This window comes from Lolium rigidum, chromosome 5, assembly GCF_022539505.1.
Source record: "Lolium rigidum isolate FL_2022 chromosome 5, APGP_CSIRO_Lrig_0.1, whole genome shotgun sequence".
Taxonomy (NCBI): Eukaryota; Viridiplantae; Streptophyta; class Magnoliopsida; order Poales; family Poaceae; genus Lolium; species Lolium rigidum.
Window position 1 is genome coordinate 172,559,950 of NC_061512.1, and position 16,669 is coordinate 172,576,618.

Sequence of the window (16,669 nt, forward strand, 5' to 3'; positions counted from 1 at the left end):
GTTTTGAACCCGTAGAACTATCCTCCCCCACAACAATCTAACCAAACAGGCTTGCAAAAGCCCAAGGTTGGGGAGGTTGTTGACACTTCTACATCAAGAGGTGGCATCTTTTTTCTTTTTAATAATTTAGAGGTTGCATTGTATCTCATAAGGTCTTCGAAACACTCGTGTTGGCTTCGTCCCAACACCTCACTTTTTATTTTGTTTGATTTTTCTTTTAGTTTTTCAAAAGTTTGCAAGAATTGTCTTTGTTGCCAATTTTCTAATCTTTTATATCATATTCAAAACCCCCCAAAAAATTCCTTTTATCCTTTCGTGTTTTATTGGTGATCCTATTTGCTTCTACTTGTCCAATGCTTTCGCGGAAGAGAGATTTTAACAAGTTTCTAAGGAGCACATCATATGGAAGAAAGGAGTGAGCTTGCAAACAAGAGGTATGTCTTATAATTCCCATTTATTAAATTCGAAATGCTTGTGCTAGTTGGTAGTGTTCGTGAAATGCTATTTTAAGTGGGAGTATGTCTTGGTAGTTATAGTAAAACTTTTATTATTTTGTATGCTTCGTTAAGTAGCTTTTACTCTATATTACTTTAGATAATCGAGCCTTTCCTTGGAAGCTAATTACGCAACTCAAATTGTCATGAGAAAGAGTCTCTTCAAGCTAACTTGGGTGTTGAAATAATTTTGTTAAGAGTTTAGACTTAGAGATACTCAACCCCATAGAGATATATGATTGACTAATAGCCTTTTTCCATGAGAGTTGTTTGATGGAACTAATAAAACCGTCATGTACAAACTAAAGTAAAGATATCACTTTACATATGGCTTGCACTACTAACACTTTCCATATATGAGTCGACAACATCTTTGGCCACTAAACGATCTGCGTTGAGATAACTCTCAGGTTTTGGCTATCAGTTGATTAAACATCTGTAACAACAATGATATGGTTGGTAAAATTTCGAGTTCCTTATATGGTTGTGTTGCAAACAAAGTTGAGCACTCCTATGACTACTATGAGAGATCGTTATGCCATAAATTAATAAAGGGGGAAACCCTTGGTTATGGCCACGAGTGTTTCTTCAAAGTCTACTCGATTTTGTGATAAGCCATATTACATATTTTGGCGTGGTGTCGTTACCAAAGAGTTGAAGTTTTTAAATACAATGTATGGAAAAGAAGTCTGAGAAAGTCTTGAGTTATTTATGTGGGTGTTTAATGAGATACTCTGTTTTTATGTATCTTTTTTACATACCCTATCAGTCTTAATTGCTTAAATTTGGAAGTCTAATAAATTCATGGCAATCAAGTGTTGTCTAGAGAAAGTTAGAATAATTGTTACTCATCCTATCGTCCTTAAAGATCAACAAAATTTTGGGTATTTAATCAAGGTAGACTAATACCTCAACAGAATTTTGGGGGTTTAGGTAAAAAAAATATTGTGCATAGGTATGGGTTTAATTGAGCACTCACAACAATTTTCAGATGAAACCTTAAAGGTCAACCTCCTAACAATATGATTATTGTTATGACTCTAAGTTAAGAAATATGATGACATATTTATGTTGCTCCGCTTCGAGTATTCTAGCAAGCTGGATCCTCTTGTTTCTTCAAGTAGGTATCCGCCTCTACTTGTTGTATAGTTGGTACCATTCTTCATCAGGGACAATTTTTTTAAGATTGTCGAGGAACTCCTTGTATAGGTAGTGTGCACGCCTAGTTCTTTAGCTCACCGTATTTACAACATATATTTTGTCAAGGGTGTTCTATTGAATTCTTGTACTGGCAAGAGGATGCACCTTGAGTCCTTAGGTGATTCGTGCCTTCGTCTTATTGCTGCTACAAAAGATAGTCCTCAAGGGCGTTTAGTTGGATTCAGGCACTGGTAAGAGGATACTCCTTGAGTGTTTTGTTGAGTGATGTCTTCATGTTGTCATTTGTACAACAGATATACCTCATAAACGCCATTGAGTTACGTGTATCAAGTAGATGATTGTGCTTCCAGGTTCAAGGTTGAGTTTTTTCTTCAATGTTGTTTACGCTATATTAGTATGTCCTCACAAGCGGTAGTTGATTTTCTAGTATCAAGTGGATGGTTTCTGCTGCGAGTTCCTCATTGATTGATTTATTTATTTATCCTATTGTTGTTAAAACAGATAGTCTTCAAGGACCCCAGTTGGAGTGCTTGCATCAAGCGGATGTTTGCGCCTCTTGAATACTTCACGTGCTGCTATGTTCAACGGCGTCATTGCCACAATGGATAGTACTCAAGGGTGCTCATTTGATTTCATGCATCAAGCAAGGGTATGAACCTTGAGTTCTTCATTGATTTTTGTCTTTTAGTGATGTCTTATTGCAGTGGATAGACGTCTAGGACTGTAAAATGATTCTTGCCTTAAAACAAGTGATTTTCTCCTTGACTTCGTCATATATTGTTGCTTCAACATTGGCATTTTGAGGTCCTCAAGCACACCTAATGTGTTGATGTAGTTTGGTATATGATGCTATAATTCCTTTTTGAGGTGTTGTTTTCATGGCAGACCAACCATTCCCGGACTATGTGCATGTGTACACCAGATATAGTAGTTAGAACATTAATTGTGTTGTTATCAGTCATCTAAAACCCACTAGAGGGTACTAAATTCACTTTGAGAGTGGCATGCTCAAGGGCCACGAAGAGCACACAAGCCATTGGAATGGCCATGGTCTTTGACAATCATCTCTATAGAACGCAATCTTTCTAGCACCAATTGCTAAGAGAATTCTTCACCTTGAGATGGAGCTTGAATGCCGAGATGGCCCTAAAATGAGCAACCGACACAACTTTAGAGAGCTTTGCCTACATTGAGCCGAGGGTGTACTTGCTCGAGGGATCGCGAGCCCGCGACATCTTGTCTGGCCCTTAGTCATATGAACAGCTTCAAGTTTCCTCCATGTGCGTCCCATTGATCACTTCTACCTCAGTCTAAATCTCATCGAAACCGAACGATCCAGCCCTCATATTGGAAAGGTTGGCCCCCCTTAATCTTGGGGGTAATGACAGATTGCAAAAAAAACTGGGAATCTACCTTTTAGAGAACTTCTACCTAGCTATCAATCCATCCATAATGAAGTGTGTTTCCCATCTAAAATCTCATATTTTGCGCCAAGCTTGAAATAATGTGTGACTTTGTTGAGGCTTTTCTTGAAGTGAGAACCCTTGTGATGGTATCCAGAATATATATTTCATAAGCTTTCCGGTACTTGAAAAGTAGGATTATCTACCGTAGAGAATTACCGCCCAAGTAAAGTTACCACATCCATTCGAGCATCAGTGTTCATCCCCTTAGTGTTAAGAAGTCCAAGATCCCAACGGTCTTTTTATTGGCAAATATTAGGCCACTTAACCATATGATACTTGCACTTAGGTCTTGTCCTTCCTAATAGAAATGATAAATGTGAGAGTCAAACTTGTCATGTGTGCCGTGTTGGAGGAGAAAGAGGCCCATGGAAAAAGTGGGTAAACATGCAAACCGAATATTGGTTAGAATCAAACGTTCTCACTTCTGCTAAGGTCCTGAGCCTTTGCAATAGATATGGGACATGTGCGAGTCAAACTTGACAGTGTGTTACCTTGGAGGAGAAAGATGCCCATGAAAAAAGTGGCTAAACTTGATAACAAAATATTGGATAGAATTAGACGATGTCACGCTGAGGAAAACCTACCGTGTCAAGATTCCACTTTGTTCATCGCTTGGCTGACAAGGAAGTTCCTTTCAGCCATGGTAATTTTGTCGCCGTAGCAAGGAAAGGAGCCCCAACGACGTTATGTTGTTCGATCTCGTGTTCCTCCATTACAATCACCTCACTATTGTTGAAGTTTATTCTAGCCCAAACGTAACTTCAAAGCACAAGATCAAGAACTTAAGGTTGGCAGTAGCTAGGTTAAAAACCAAACCGAATCATGTGATTGTGGAGCTGGAATCAACTAAGTAGGATGCTATTCCCAGATTTTCTTCCTTCGTGCTAGTCTATGATACATTCTCTATTCATCTTTTGTTGTATCTTTGGGAGATAAGATGTTGGTTTCTGTTTCCGGTTTCGAGCCCTCTATCTCTATGCTCGATGCTTATTTGGCATTTAAGCTATAAAAACATGTGTGAGCTTTTTATTACCTTTGAAAAAAGTGTTCATATAACATAGAAAGACATATTTTCTACTCTCCGTTTTAAAATAATTGATTCAGCTTTGTCTCGATACGGATATATCTTCACATAAAATTGCTTCTAGAATTCTTACCGAAACAAAATTGAATCACTTATTTTAGGATGCAGAGAATAGAAGAAAAAGAACCGCTCTAACAGAAATACCTACATGAGTATTCGAATACCGTTTTTTTCAGAATTCAGATAACAGTGCTATAATTCTTGCCTTACTGACAGCGTGACCCTATTCGTTTAGAGAGCAACAAAAAATGCTAAAGTGACCGCAGCAACAGCCTCCAAGAAACGAGTACCCGCACCAATCGCTCTACAGCCAGCGTTCTTGACATCAGTGTCATCACCAGCGCCGGCGCCGTCCAACCCTTGCGATAAGACCGACCCAGCAGGAGGCGGCGCAAGGACACGTTCCATGGGCGGCGGCGGCGGATGCGCGAGGTCGGGCGGCAAGCCGCGGCCGTAGGCTACCTTGATCTCGAAGCGCATGCCCTGTTGGCACTGTGCGCCGCCGTCGGCTTCGGAGAAGAAGTAGTTGGTGCCTTCGTAGAGTAGAGGGGCGGCGATGGCCTTGGTCTCCTCGGTACCGCCCCCACCGCCTCCGCCGCCGCTGTATATGTAGGTCTCCAGCCCGTCGTCCTCGCTGGGGTCGCACAGAGTGTAGGTGGTTGCGTTGGTGGTGAGCACCACCGACGAGTTGTCGTTCGTCTGGAATACTGGTAGGTAGGAAGAAGCAGGGAGATGGTCAGTTGAATTTGGTTTTGGCATAACTTCTCAGATGTTTGATGCAAATCATTAGGAGTAGACCACTGCATTAATCAGTTAACAATGATTAAAGTAGGTGATACTTGAAGTGAATGGTCACCTAATTATTCTAACATTACACGTTGAGTTTCTGAGTAAAAATCACTACCATGCTGGAAAATAAATAGTACTGGAGTACCTCTGTTCCTAAATACTCCCTCCGGTCGGATTTAATCGACGCGGAGGGGTATCTATTCATGCATGCACTTTAGATGTGGGGCGTCAATAAATTAAATCCAGATGTAGTATATGGCAATTTCGCGGTTAAATTGAACTGCAAAATGTGCTATATCTGGAAATGGAGGAAATAATGATGGGGAAATCTATACGTAAGCGCCGCATCGTTAGCATTCCGTGCGACGGTTTAAAAAAAGCATCGATCCCTTAGAGGGACCGATCACATCTTACCACGTCAGCCCCACTTGTATCTTATCCCATCACAGGAGCTCCTCCACCACACATTATCACTCTGTGAAACCAAGGGACCGGAAGCAGCTGCGCTAGCAACGTCGCCGCCGCGCAGGCACGAAGAATCGGGAAGGCCGCCTCCGCCGCAGAGCTCGATGCATCGGGGGAGGCCGCCGAGCATGGAACAGCGGGGAGTCCGCCGCCGCCGACGAGCGCCAGAGGACGCGTCCAGAGAGGTGAGGCGGCCGCCGACGAGCACGCAGCAGGAAAGCACCGGCGAGCTTGCAGCCGGGATCCAGTCGTCGTCGAGCGCGAGGAGGCTCCCGCCGCCCGTCGAGCGCGAGGAGGCTGCCCTCTTGTGCGCGGGGAGGCTGCCCGCGTCAAGGGCGATGAGGAGTCCTGTGGCCTGTGAGCAGCTGTGCTAGTTGACTTTCTGAGTTTTCCTCTTCCCCTACGTTTTAGATCTGCTGTGCTCTTGAATTTTTGGGATTTCTTCATGTGAGCTTAATCTAAAGCGGATCCGTGGTTACAGTAGTACCAAACTACCAATCGAACCTGGCAATTAGCACCAACTGAACCAGATAATTAGTAGCAATTAAATGTGGCAATTAGGTTTGACTAAGCTTGTAATTAAAATTATTTAACCTGGTAACTAGGATTAACTAACGTGCAATTAAGTTTAATTAATCTGGCAGGTAAAGCCTAATTCGGATTATGTCTTGATCCTGGCAACTAGGTCTAATTAATCTGGCAACGAAAGTAGTATTGCTACTACGTAGTTCTAGTAATCTGGCAACTAGGCCTAATTAATACTGGAAGTAGCAACTCTCATATTTTTAGCGAGCAAGGGGAAGTGTTCTTCAGATCGTACAACTTTTTTCAGTTGGTATTGACTATTGTAATGTAGGTTGTAGGCTTGTAGCTACTGAGGAGGCTCATATTTAATTCCAACAACGTCCAGACGTGACTAGGAGCCAGGCTATCTCGCAGTTCTTTTATGCGCGCACGTCTATTTAGTTCCATCCGTCGCACAGGGGGGCTATCCGTGCGGCGCCGCCGGGTAGTCCCGTCCAATAATGATTTAGAACATCTGGAACGCGGTTTTAAAATGTTTCAGGGAATGCTCTTACTCCGGAAAGAAATATTTGACTAATTGACATACAAAATCGTTCCAGTAGTCTGTCAAAAAAAAAAAATTTCGTTCCACTAGGCTGTTTGATTAATATATCTCCACTTTCGCAAGAAAAAAAAATCGTTCCACTAACCTGTCAAAAAAAATATTAGCAGACTAGAATGAGGATAATTACTTTATCCACAGTGTTGACTTGTGATATTGAATATCAGACAGCACACGTGATCCCCTACAGAAAGATTCTAATTTGCCTTGGTGCTTTGAGCATGAAGCTCGGAAGTTTCCTGCATAGCTAGATCTGGATCTAAGTTCAGAATTCTCAGAGTTGGCCTCTGGCCGCTGGTTCATAACATATTCTGAAAGAATTGCCTTTGCTCGAATATGTTTTCCTCCACTTTTCTCAAGTAAAACATCTAGATAGTGGTACGTCTCATCATATACGACGATTTTTCTAAACTATTTCATGGCATCTGGGGACTGGGGTTACAGCTCCCATTTTTCTTCGCATAATGCACGAGAACACTAATTTCTCAAAGCACATTTCAAGCCACATAAAGAGAACTGTAGACACGAAGCAACAAGAATTAGCTTGAACGTACTGAGGTAGTCGCCGAGGTAGAACGTCTCGGTGGCAGCCCAAGAGGAGTAGTTGCCTGACGTGGAGTTGCTCGTCGCGTTGAAGAACCAGCCGTCGGCGCCCCCAACCGTGTGATTCCTGTACGACGGATCCGGCGACGGGGACGGCGCGCCCTGTGCGGCAGCCGGGCTTGCCAGCATGCCCATCACGGCAGCGGCGGTGGCGGCTACCGCGGCCGCTCGTAGAAGTAGCGCCATGGAGCTTGAGCTAGCTATGACTTGTGGCCGGCCAGTGGAGCTTTTGGCTAGTGTTTAGCTGTTCGGAGACAAATCTGAACTTCAGTGTGCCGAGTGATGGGTGGTTTTCTACATGGGCTGGACAATTGTTGTCATGTGCACTGTTTTTTAGATATAAAATACATATAATGTCCAACTTTAAATTAATAAAGCTAGAGGTTTGCAAGGTTTACAGAACGACAACACGCTATACGCATAAGATGATACGGGGACAACTTGGGTAGGATCTGATTTAGATAGAATCTGTGAGATCGTTTTTTTTAATACAAGAATCATGTTCAAATATTCTTTAAAAAAGTGACAACACACATCCGTGCTATATATGCAACACACAAAAATTGCTACTTCAAATTCCATCTACATTCAGAGATCGAAAAAGATAAGTTTGGGAGTGAATATTGTGATACACTATTCACCCAAGATTGACCCTATTCACAACAGAATTTGTCTTTTTTGTTTCTCTAAATGTAGATAGAGTTTTGAGCTAAAAAATTTTGGAGTTGTAAATACAGACTATAGGTATGTTGTAAACTTTTTCCCGATTTTCTTGCATTTTGTAAGTATGATTTTTAAGAAATGATCCTATGATCTCACCTAATGAGCTGATCCTATACGAGTCTCCCCCAAGATGATACAGGGGTCGGCCTCCCCACTAACAGACCGAAGCTCCGAGCAGCACAAAGCAGGAGGGGGAAACACTAGGACTGTGATTGTTGGCATCATGGCCTCACTTAGCTTGCGTGCCATTCAGCTTAGTTCCTCCTTTTCCTTTGCCTTAAATTTGAGAGTCCAAAACTGCAAGAAAATGACAGTTTTATATATTAATGTCAGTGGGGTGGTTAATAATCCTCTTAGTACTAAGGGCATGTACAACGCTCTGATGTCAGCCTTCTCTTAACCATGACACGTAGGACGTTTCGTGACATGGAGCAGAGAGAGAACGTAAAATCGCGCGAGCCTTCCCTTCCGTAAGAGATCATCTCTTGCTAAGAAGGAGAAGGCATACTTTCGTGTTGTACGTCTTGCCCTCTCCTATCCTCGCGCTTTCCAAATCCCCTGCTCCGAAAGCTAATTTCGTCATCTGGCGCGAATTATTTTTGCTTGGCGCGCCAAATTCTTGTTCTCCCAGCGCCGAATCCTCCTCTCTCGATGGCATATATCCACACCCAATCGAGGAACGAGAAACCAAACCCTACCGCCGCCACTACCATCAGCAACGGAAATCCATCTGAGCCACCACTTCTCCGGCCATGTCTCACAGGCAGCAAGCTCGGAATGAAGCACCTTCGTCTCTGCACATTCGTGGATACACTTCTCCACCCCCAGTGCCCGTGTTTCCTCCCACACGGCCGGACTATGCCGGATCTGACTCGGCCGCCTCCAAAGTTTGGTGGGGCGGGGCGGCCGCTAGTGACCCCAATCTTGTTTCTCCAACGGATTGGTAAGTCAGGCCCTTCTCCTTGTACTTCTCTCGAATGGATCTTCTCTTCATCTTTATTATCCGGTTGATCCGATGATGCTCGGTGGTCCTAATTTTATATCTAAGTGAATCAATATGCTGCAATCTGCACTCTCGAATTTGTAAGCTTTATTAGATGGGATGGGTTGCTCGGCCGGAGGATTAGAAAATACTAGATTCGTATTACAGAGCAAAATGATAGGAAGCATCGAATTTTCTTAGTCTATGTACAGGTATCTTCCACATAGTTGTCTTTGCTTCAGACCTCTAGTTAATGTACAATTTTAAAAGCCTTCAGTACGGTTATTGATGATCTGCTCGGAGAATTGCACATTCATTTTGCTGGGATTCATCAACAATTGACCCCGAAGCTCCTCCCCTCTAATTATAGTGTGAAGCGAATACAAAATTATATGTAGATTCGTAAGTATTGGAAAGCTATAAATTACGAGTACTTTCACACCTACGCGTAGAATCCTAACTTTCTAACCAAACCATATAGTTATTTTTCTAGGTAAATAGCTATCTTCCCCTAACTATTTATATTTAAGTAAAGATAGTGCTTGGTAATAAATTGTTAATCAATGCTGAACTAGTTTTTTCTCTCTCATAGTGTTATCATGTATTATTTTAACATTTCAATGTTTGTCCTGTCTAGGGTAAATGATGTTCATCCACCAGAAGGTTATGTGAATCTTTTACAAACTCCTGCTAGTTTCCCTTTTCCACATCAAATTCCTAGCCATCCAGATATGCCACAAAACTACAATTTTGTTGGTAGTTCCGCACAACACACTCCATTAGTAGCAGCACATCCATCCGGTACCAAAAGACCCAAAAGAAAGCATCGAATAAGCGTGCACATTCTAGGAGTATTAATCTTGAAGATGGTGATGATGGAGAACCTAGCAATAAAAAACGAATGACATGGACAACAAAGGAGGATGAAAGATTGGTGAGTTTCTAAATTTCTTGCATTCCTTACTAAATATGGCCGGCCCTATGCATATGTCCAAGATTAACAAAGGTTTTATTCTCCAATGTAGATGAGTGCTTGGCTGAGTAACTCAAATGATGCTATCGAGTGGAAACTACAAGAAGAATGATCAGTATTGGGATGTCGTGGACTGCTGAGTACAATAGCAACACGTCCGACACCACTCGAAAAAGGCAAATGAAGCAATGCATGAGCCGTTGGCATAAAGTAAACAAAATTGTAAATGATTTCCATGCTTGTTTATATAGAGATAAGTCGGGTATATTCTAGTGGACAGAGTGAAGCTGATTTGATGACAAAGGTCCAAAGGAAGTATGAAAAGGACCATGGGCCGTTTCGCATAAGGATACTTGGGAGGCATGTAAAAAATTTCCGAAGTGGCACGCTTACAATGCAGAAATGCACGGATCAAAGAAACGTGATGTGGCTGATCTGGGAGATGTGGGGGTTAAGTTATCTGCTATAGAAACTGATGACATTCCACGTCCTTCTATGGGGGTCAAAAAGGCTAAAGCTGAAAGAGATGGCAAAGGAAAGAATAAGCAGGTGTCAAAGGATATGGAAGAGCTTGATAGGTATATTGAAGCTCGGGAAGAAGCTAGCAAAAATCGCACCTGCAGATGCTAGAAGTACAAAAACGTATTTCACAGGATAAAGTTGAGGCATCACGGCTCGCCCTAGAGGCAGCAAAGGAGAACAAGGAGGCAAAGACAAAAGCCAAAATGCTAGAGCAATACACTAAGCTCCTCACACATGACACTAGCGGGATGCCTGATGATATGAAAGCTGAGCATTTGAAGGCAATTTCATTAATGCGGGAAACATTATGGGGGAAAACTCATCAAAGTTGAAAGGTAAGCATTAATACCAATAAGGCTATATAGATTAACGTCATGTACTAGCTGCTGAGTTTGCATAAATATTGTGTTTTGTAGTGCTGGCTCTTGACTTCATGTCCGCCGGAAACTTCGGCGCAACTGTTGGTGCCGAACTACCTGTCGTGTGTCTCCACAAGTTTCAAATGATTTACGCATGGTTTTTATATTCGTGTTCGTCTTAGAGTATAAATTGAACGCACAGGAATTATTATACTGTATGAGGTTTCTGTTGCCTTTCTTAATATTATACAGTACATGTTTTGGTTTCAAACTTGGAGTATGTGTGTGTCTCAAGGAAATTGATAGAGTTTTCATTGTTTCAAATTGGCAATACGTGCACGTGTCTCAAGGAAAGTCTTATTTTGAGTTGTTTTGGATCTGAACTGTGTTTCACGAGTTGTATTTATCTCGGAACTTGGGCTACTAGTGTGCCGTGTATGTCAAGGACTTCAAGTCCGATTTTTCAACTCGCATGTATCCTTGCTTTTCACGTCGGATATGCTATATATATATACATGAAACCCACCCCCGAATAGATCTTACACGCCCAAAACACAACTTATGTTTGCAATCTACATAGGCTATGTCTCAATCAGGCGACAGCTCCTCCGATGATTTTGATGCAGCTGATGATGTAGACCCAGCTATTGTGTACACACTAGAAGATTTCTTGGCAGAGCAAGAGTTTCTAGATTCGATTGGTCGGAAGATTGCAGGGAAGTTGAAGGCCAAGCTTGAAGAACGAAGTGCAGAATCATCTCGTCGTCGTAGTGGACCAAGAAGGCACATACCAAGAGATCATATAAGAGTCGCAACATGAATAAATTCATCTTTGCCATGACTTGTTGATCGACCGCATTTTTCTCATGTATTTCAACTGTGGAGTTATTCCAGTCATAATATATTCAACATCTTGATCCGTTTGTATTTGGTGGACAACACATACGATTTGCACACTCATGAAACACACCATAGTCCGCACATATACTGTTTATTGTTGATCCCTGATTTTTTGCTAGCATTTAAAGCGTTAGAGATAACTCTAAGCAACAATGCGTTGTAGCAGATGTTTGTTTTGCCTTCTCTTGCTTACGTGGAAGGCACAAGGGAGGGCTGCCTTCTCCAGCATAGTACATGCCCTAAGTTTGTTGTGTGTTTTCCATAACACCCAAGATTGTGCAAGGAAAAAGACCCAAAAAAATCCGCCGATTATAGCCCGTGAAACCGCACAAAATGGCACGAAATTGAACAAAATTGGCAGGACGTCAATTACACCCAAATAGCTGACGCATCACGGATCAAGAAAACTAAGCAATGGAACATGAAAAGCAAATGTGGTTCGCATCCTCTAACACCCCACAGAGGGTGCAAGCACCATTCGAAGGGCCGTGACAGATGACGGTCTGCTGGCTCTAATGGAACTTGTCAAGCGCTAGATGCCAAGAGAAGATTTTAATCTTCAGAGGAACTTTTGTTTCCCACATGTCTTCAAATTGAGCTACCTTCGCGCCATGTGAAAGTTTAGAGTACATTGACTTGAGAGAGAATCTGCTCGAAGATTCCAAATGCTAGGAAACCTTATCACGCCCAGGACAAAGCTCCACATTGTTGACAACATCCAACAAATCCCGCCACTGGAACATGCCCTACTGGTCTAGGGAGCGACGAAAGAAGGTCTCCAATTCTGAGTTACGCTAAGTGTTGGCCACCGAAAGCGAATGGTTGTCACAAACAACAAAGAGGGGGGAGGTGTCCTTGAGGGGGGCGCTACCTGATACGTCTCCGACGTATCGATAATTTCTTATGTTCCATGCCACATTATTGATGTTATCTACATGTTTTATGCACACTTTATGTCATATTCGTGCATTTTCTGGAACTAACCTATTAACAAGATGCCGAAGTGCCGCTTGTCGTTTTCTGCTGTTTTTGGTTTCGAAATCCTAGTAACGAAATATTCTCGGAATTGGACGAAATCAACGCCCGAGGTACTATTTTGCCACGAAGCTTCCGGAAGACCGAAGAGGAGACGAAGTGGGGCCACGAGGCGCCCACACCCTAGGGCGGCGCGGCCTGCCCCTTGGCCGCGCCGACCTGTAGTGTGGGGCCCTCGTGCCGCCTCCTGACCTTCCCTTCCGCCTACTTAAAGCCTCTGTCGCGAAACCCCCAGTACCGAGAGCCACGATACGGAAAACCTTCCAGAGACGCCGCCGCCGCCGATCCCATCTCGGGGGATTCAGGAGATCGCCTCCGGCACCCTGCCGGAGAGGGGATTCATCTCCCGGAGGACTCTACGCCGCCATGGTCGCCTCCGGAGTGATGAGTGAGTAGTCTACCCCTGGACTATGGGTCCATAGCAGTAGCTAGATGGTTGTCTTCTCCCCATTGTGCTTAATTGTCGGATCTTGTGAGCTGCCTAACATGATCAAGATCATCTATCTCGTAATTCTATATGTTGCGTTTGTTGGGATCCGATGAATAGAGAATACTTGTTATGTTGATTATCAAAGTTATGTCTATGTGTTGTTTATGATCTTGCATGCTCTCCGTTACTAGTAGATGCTCGGCCAAGTAGATGCTTGTAACTCCAAGAGGGAGTATTTATGCTCGATAGTGGGTTCATGCCTCCATTGATATCCGGGACAAGTGACGAAAAGTTCTAAGGTTGTGGATGTGTCGTTGCCACTAGGGATAAAACATTGGTGCTATGTTCAAGGATGTAGTTACTGATTACATTACGCGCAATACTTAATGCAATTGTCTCGTTGTTAGCAACTTAATACCGGAGGGGGTTCGGATGATAACCTCGAAGGTGGACTTTTTAGGCATAGATGCATGCTCGGATGGCGGTCTATGTACTTTGTCGTAATGCCCAATTAAATCTCACTATACTCATCATAATATGTATGTGCATGGTCATGCCCTCTTTATTTGTCAATTGCCCAACCGTAATTTGTTCACCCAACATGCCGTTTATCTTATGGGAGAGACACCTCTAGTGAACTGTGGACCCCGGTCCAATTCTCTATACCGAAATACAATCTACCGCAATACTGTTCTACTCGTTTTCTCGCAAACAATCATCTTCCACACAATACGGTTAATCCTTTGTTACAGCAAGCCGGTGAGATTGACAACCTCACTGTTTCGTTGGGGCAAAGTACTTTGGTTGTGTTGTGCAGGTTCCACGTTGGCGCCGGAATCCCTGGTGTTGCGCCGCACTACATCCCGCCGCCATCAACCTTCAACGTGCTTCTTGGCTCCTCCTGGTTCGATAAACCTTGGTTTCTTTCTGAGGGAAAACTTGCTGCTGTGCGCATCATACCTTCCTCTTGGGGTTCCCAACGAACGTGTGAGTTACACGCCATCACTACCCAGCCACCAGTCCAGCCAAAAATTGGTATGTGCTCCATCCCTTACCTCATGCTTAGCCCTAACTTTAAAAAGGTGTTTAACCTTGTGAAGATTTTTTTTCAAAATTGGGAGCTCCCTTGACCAGTACCCGCAAACAGGTCAGAGGCATCAGCGTACTTTGCGCGAATAATCTTGGCCCAGTTGTCTTCGTCTTGGTAGAGCCTCCACACCCACTTGAGAAGGAGAGCCATGTTCATTTTCTTTGTATTGAGAAATCCAAGGCCCCCTATTTCCTTAAGTCTGCATATCATTGGCCAGTTAACGAGGTGATACTTGCGTTTCGGGCCTGAGCCTTCCCAGTAAAACTTCTATATGTGGGCATCGAATCTCGCACGAATCTCATCATGCAAGAGAAATAGCCCCATAGAAAACATCGGAAACATGACGAGGCATGCACTGGAGAGAATAAATCTTCCACTGATACGTCTCCAACGTATCTATAATTTCTGATGTTTCATGCTTGTTTTATGGCAATACCTACATGTTTTGCTCACACTTTATAATATTTTTATGCGTTTTACGGAACTAACCTATTAACAAGATGCCACAGTGCCAGTTCCTGTTTTCTGTTGTTTTTGGTTCCAGAAAGGCTGTTCGGGCAATATTCTCGGAATTCGACGAAACAAAGACCAAATATGTTATTTTTCCCGGAAGGCTCCAGAACACCGAAGGGGAGTCGGAGGCGGGCCAGGGGGCCACCACACCACACCTGGGCGCGGTCCTAGGCCTGGCCGCGCCACCAGGTGGGGAGGGCTGATACGTCTCAAACGTATCTATAATTTCTTATGTTCCATGCTACTTTTATGATGATACTCACATGTTTTATACACACTTTATGTCATATTTATGCATTTTCCGGCACTAACTTATTGACGAGATGCCGAAGAGCCAGTTGCTGTTTTCTGCTGTTTTTGGTTTCAGAAATCCTACAAAGGAAATATTCCCGGAATTGGACGAAATCAACGCACAGGGTCTTATTTTTCCACGAAGCTTCCAGAAGACCGAAAGGAATACGAAGTGGGGCGAGGAGGCGCCGCCACACTAGGGACGCGCGGCCTAGGGAGGGCCCGCGCCGCCCTAGTGTGTGGCCCCCTCGTGTCGCCCCTAAACCTACCATTCCGCCTACTTAAAGCCTTCGTCGAGAATACCCCAGTACCGAGAGCCACGATACGGAAAACCTTCCAGAGACGCCGCCACCGCCAATCCCATCTCGGGTGATTCAGGAGATCGCCTCCGGCACCCTGCCGGAGAGGGGAATCATCTCCCGGAGGACTCTTCATCGCCATGATCGCCTCCGGATTGATGTGTGAGTAGTTCACCCCTGGACTATGGGTCCATAGCAGTAGCTAGATGGTTGTCTTCTCCTCATGTGCTATCATTGTTCGATCTTGTGAGCTGCCTAACATGATCAAGATCATCTATTTGTAATGCTACATGTTGCATTTGTTGGGATCCGATGAATATGGAATACTATGTTATGTTGATTATCAATCTATCATCTATGTGTTGTTTATGATCTTGCATGCTCTTCGTTGCTAGTAGAGGCTCCGGCCAAGTTGATACTTGTAACTCCAAGAGGGAGTATTTATGCTCGATAGTGGGTTCATGCCTCCATTTAATCTGGGACAGTGACAGAAAGTTCTAAGGTTGTGGATATGATGTTGCCACTAGGGATAAAACATCAATGCTTTGTCTAAGGATATTTGTGTTGATTACATTATGCACCATACTTAATGCAATTGTCTGTTGTTTGCAACTTAATACTGGAAGGGGTGCGGATGCTAACCCGAAGGTGGACTTTTTAGGCATAGATGCATGCTCGGATAGCGGTCTATGTACTTTGTCGTAATGCCCAATTGAATTTCACACTACTCATCATAATATGTATGTGCATTGTTATGCCCTCTTTATTTGTCAATTGCCCAACTGTAATTTGTTCACCCAACATGCTATTTCTTATTGGAGAGACACCACTAGTGAACTGTGGACCCCGGTCCATTCTTTTACATCGAGTACAATCTACTGCAATACTTGTTCTTACTGTGCTTTGCAAACATCATAATCCATACTATACATCTAATCCTTTGTTACAGCAAGCCGGTGAGATTGACAACCTCACTGTTACGTTGGGGCAAAATACTTTGATTGTGTTGTGCAGGTTCCACGTTGGTGCCAGAATCCCTGGTGTTGCGCCGCACTACACTCCGCCACCATCAACCTTCACGTGCTTCTTGACTCCTACTGGTTCGATAAACCTTGGTTTCTTACTGAGGGAAACTTGCTGTTGTACGCATCACACCTTCCACTTGGGGTTCCCAACGGACGCGTGATGTACGCGTATCAAGCTAAATTTCTGGCGCCGTTGCCGGGGAGATCAAGACACGCTGCAAGGGGAGTCTCCACTTCCAATCTCTTTACTTTGTTTTTGTCTTGCTTTACTTTACTTTATTTACTGCTTTGTTTGCTCACTATATCAAAAATACAAAGAAATTAGTTATTTGTTTTACT

The 16,669-nt window shown here is 43.4% G+C and overlaps 2 protein-coding genes across 2 annotated transcripts in view; one reads left to right on the forward strand and one right to left on the reverse strand.

Annotated features, from left to right (window-relative positions):
- Positions 1-4,395: 4,395 nt before the first annotated feature.
- On the reverse strand, positions 4,396-7,374 carry LOC124651979 (cucumber peeling cupredoxin-like). The gene is made up of 2 exons (XM_047190998.1): positions 7,140-7,374; positions 4,396-4,912 (listed from the first exon to the last, which is right to left on the reverse strand). Exons 1-2 carry the CDS (start codon positions 7,372-7,374, stop codon positions 4,437-4,439), a joined length of 711 nt encoding a protein of 236 aa, XP_047046954.1. The 3' UTR covers positions 4,396-4,436.
- A 2,894-nt stretch (positions 7,375-10,268) lies between these two features.
- Positions 10,269-16,669, forward strand: part of LOC124656716 — a 52,267-nt gene continuing 45,866 nt past the window's right edge. The window contains exons 1-2 of the mRNA XM_047195413.1: positions 10,269-10,415; positions 10,520-10,669. Coding sequence (XP_047051369.1) covers positions 10,269-10,415; positions 10,520-10,669 — 297 coding nt within the window. The remainder of the gene's footprint in view (positions 10,416-10,519; positions 10,670-16,669) is intronic.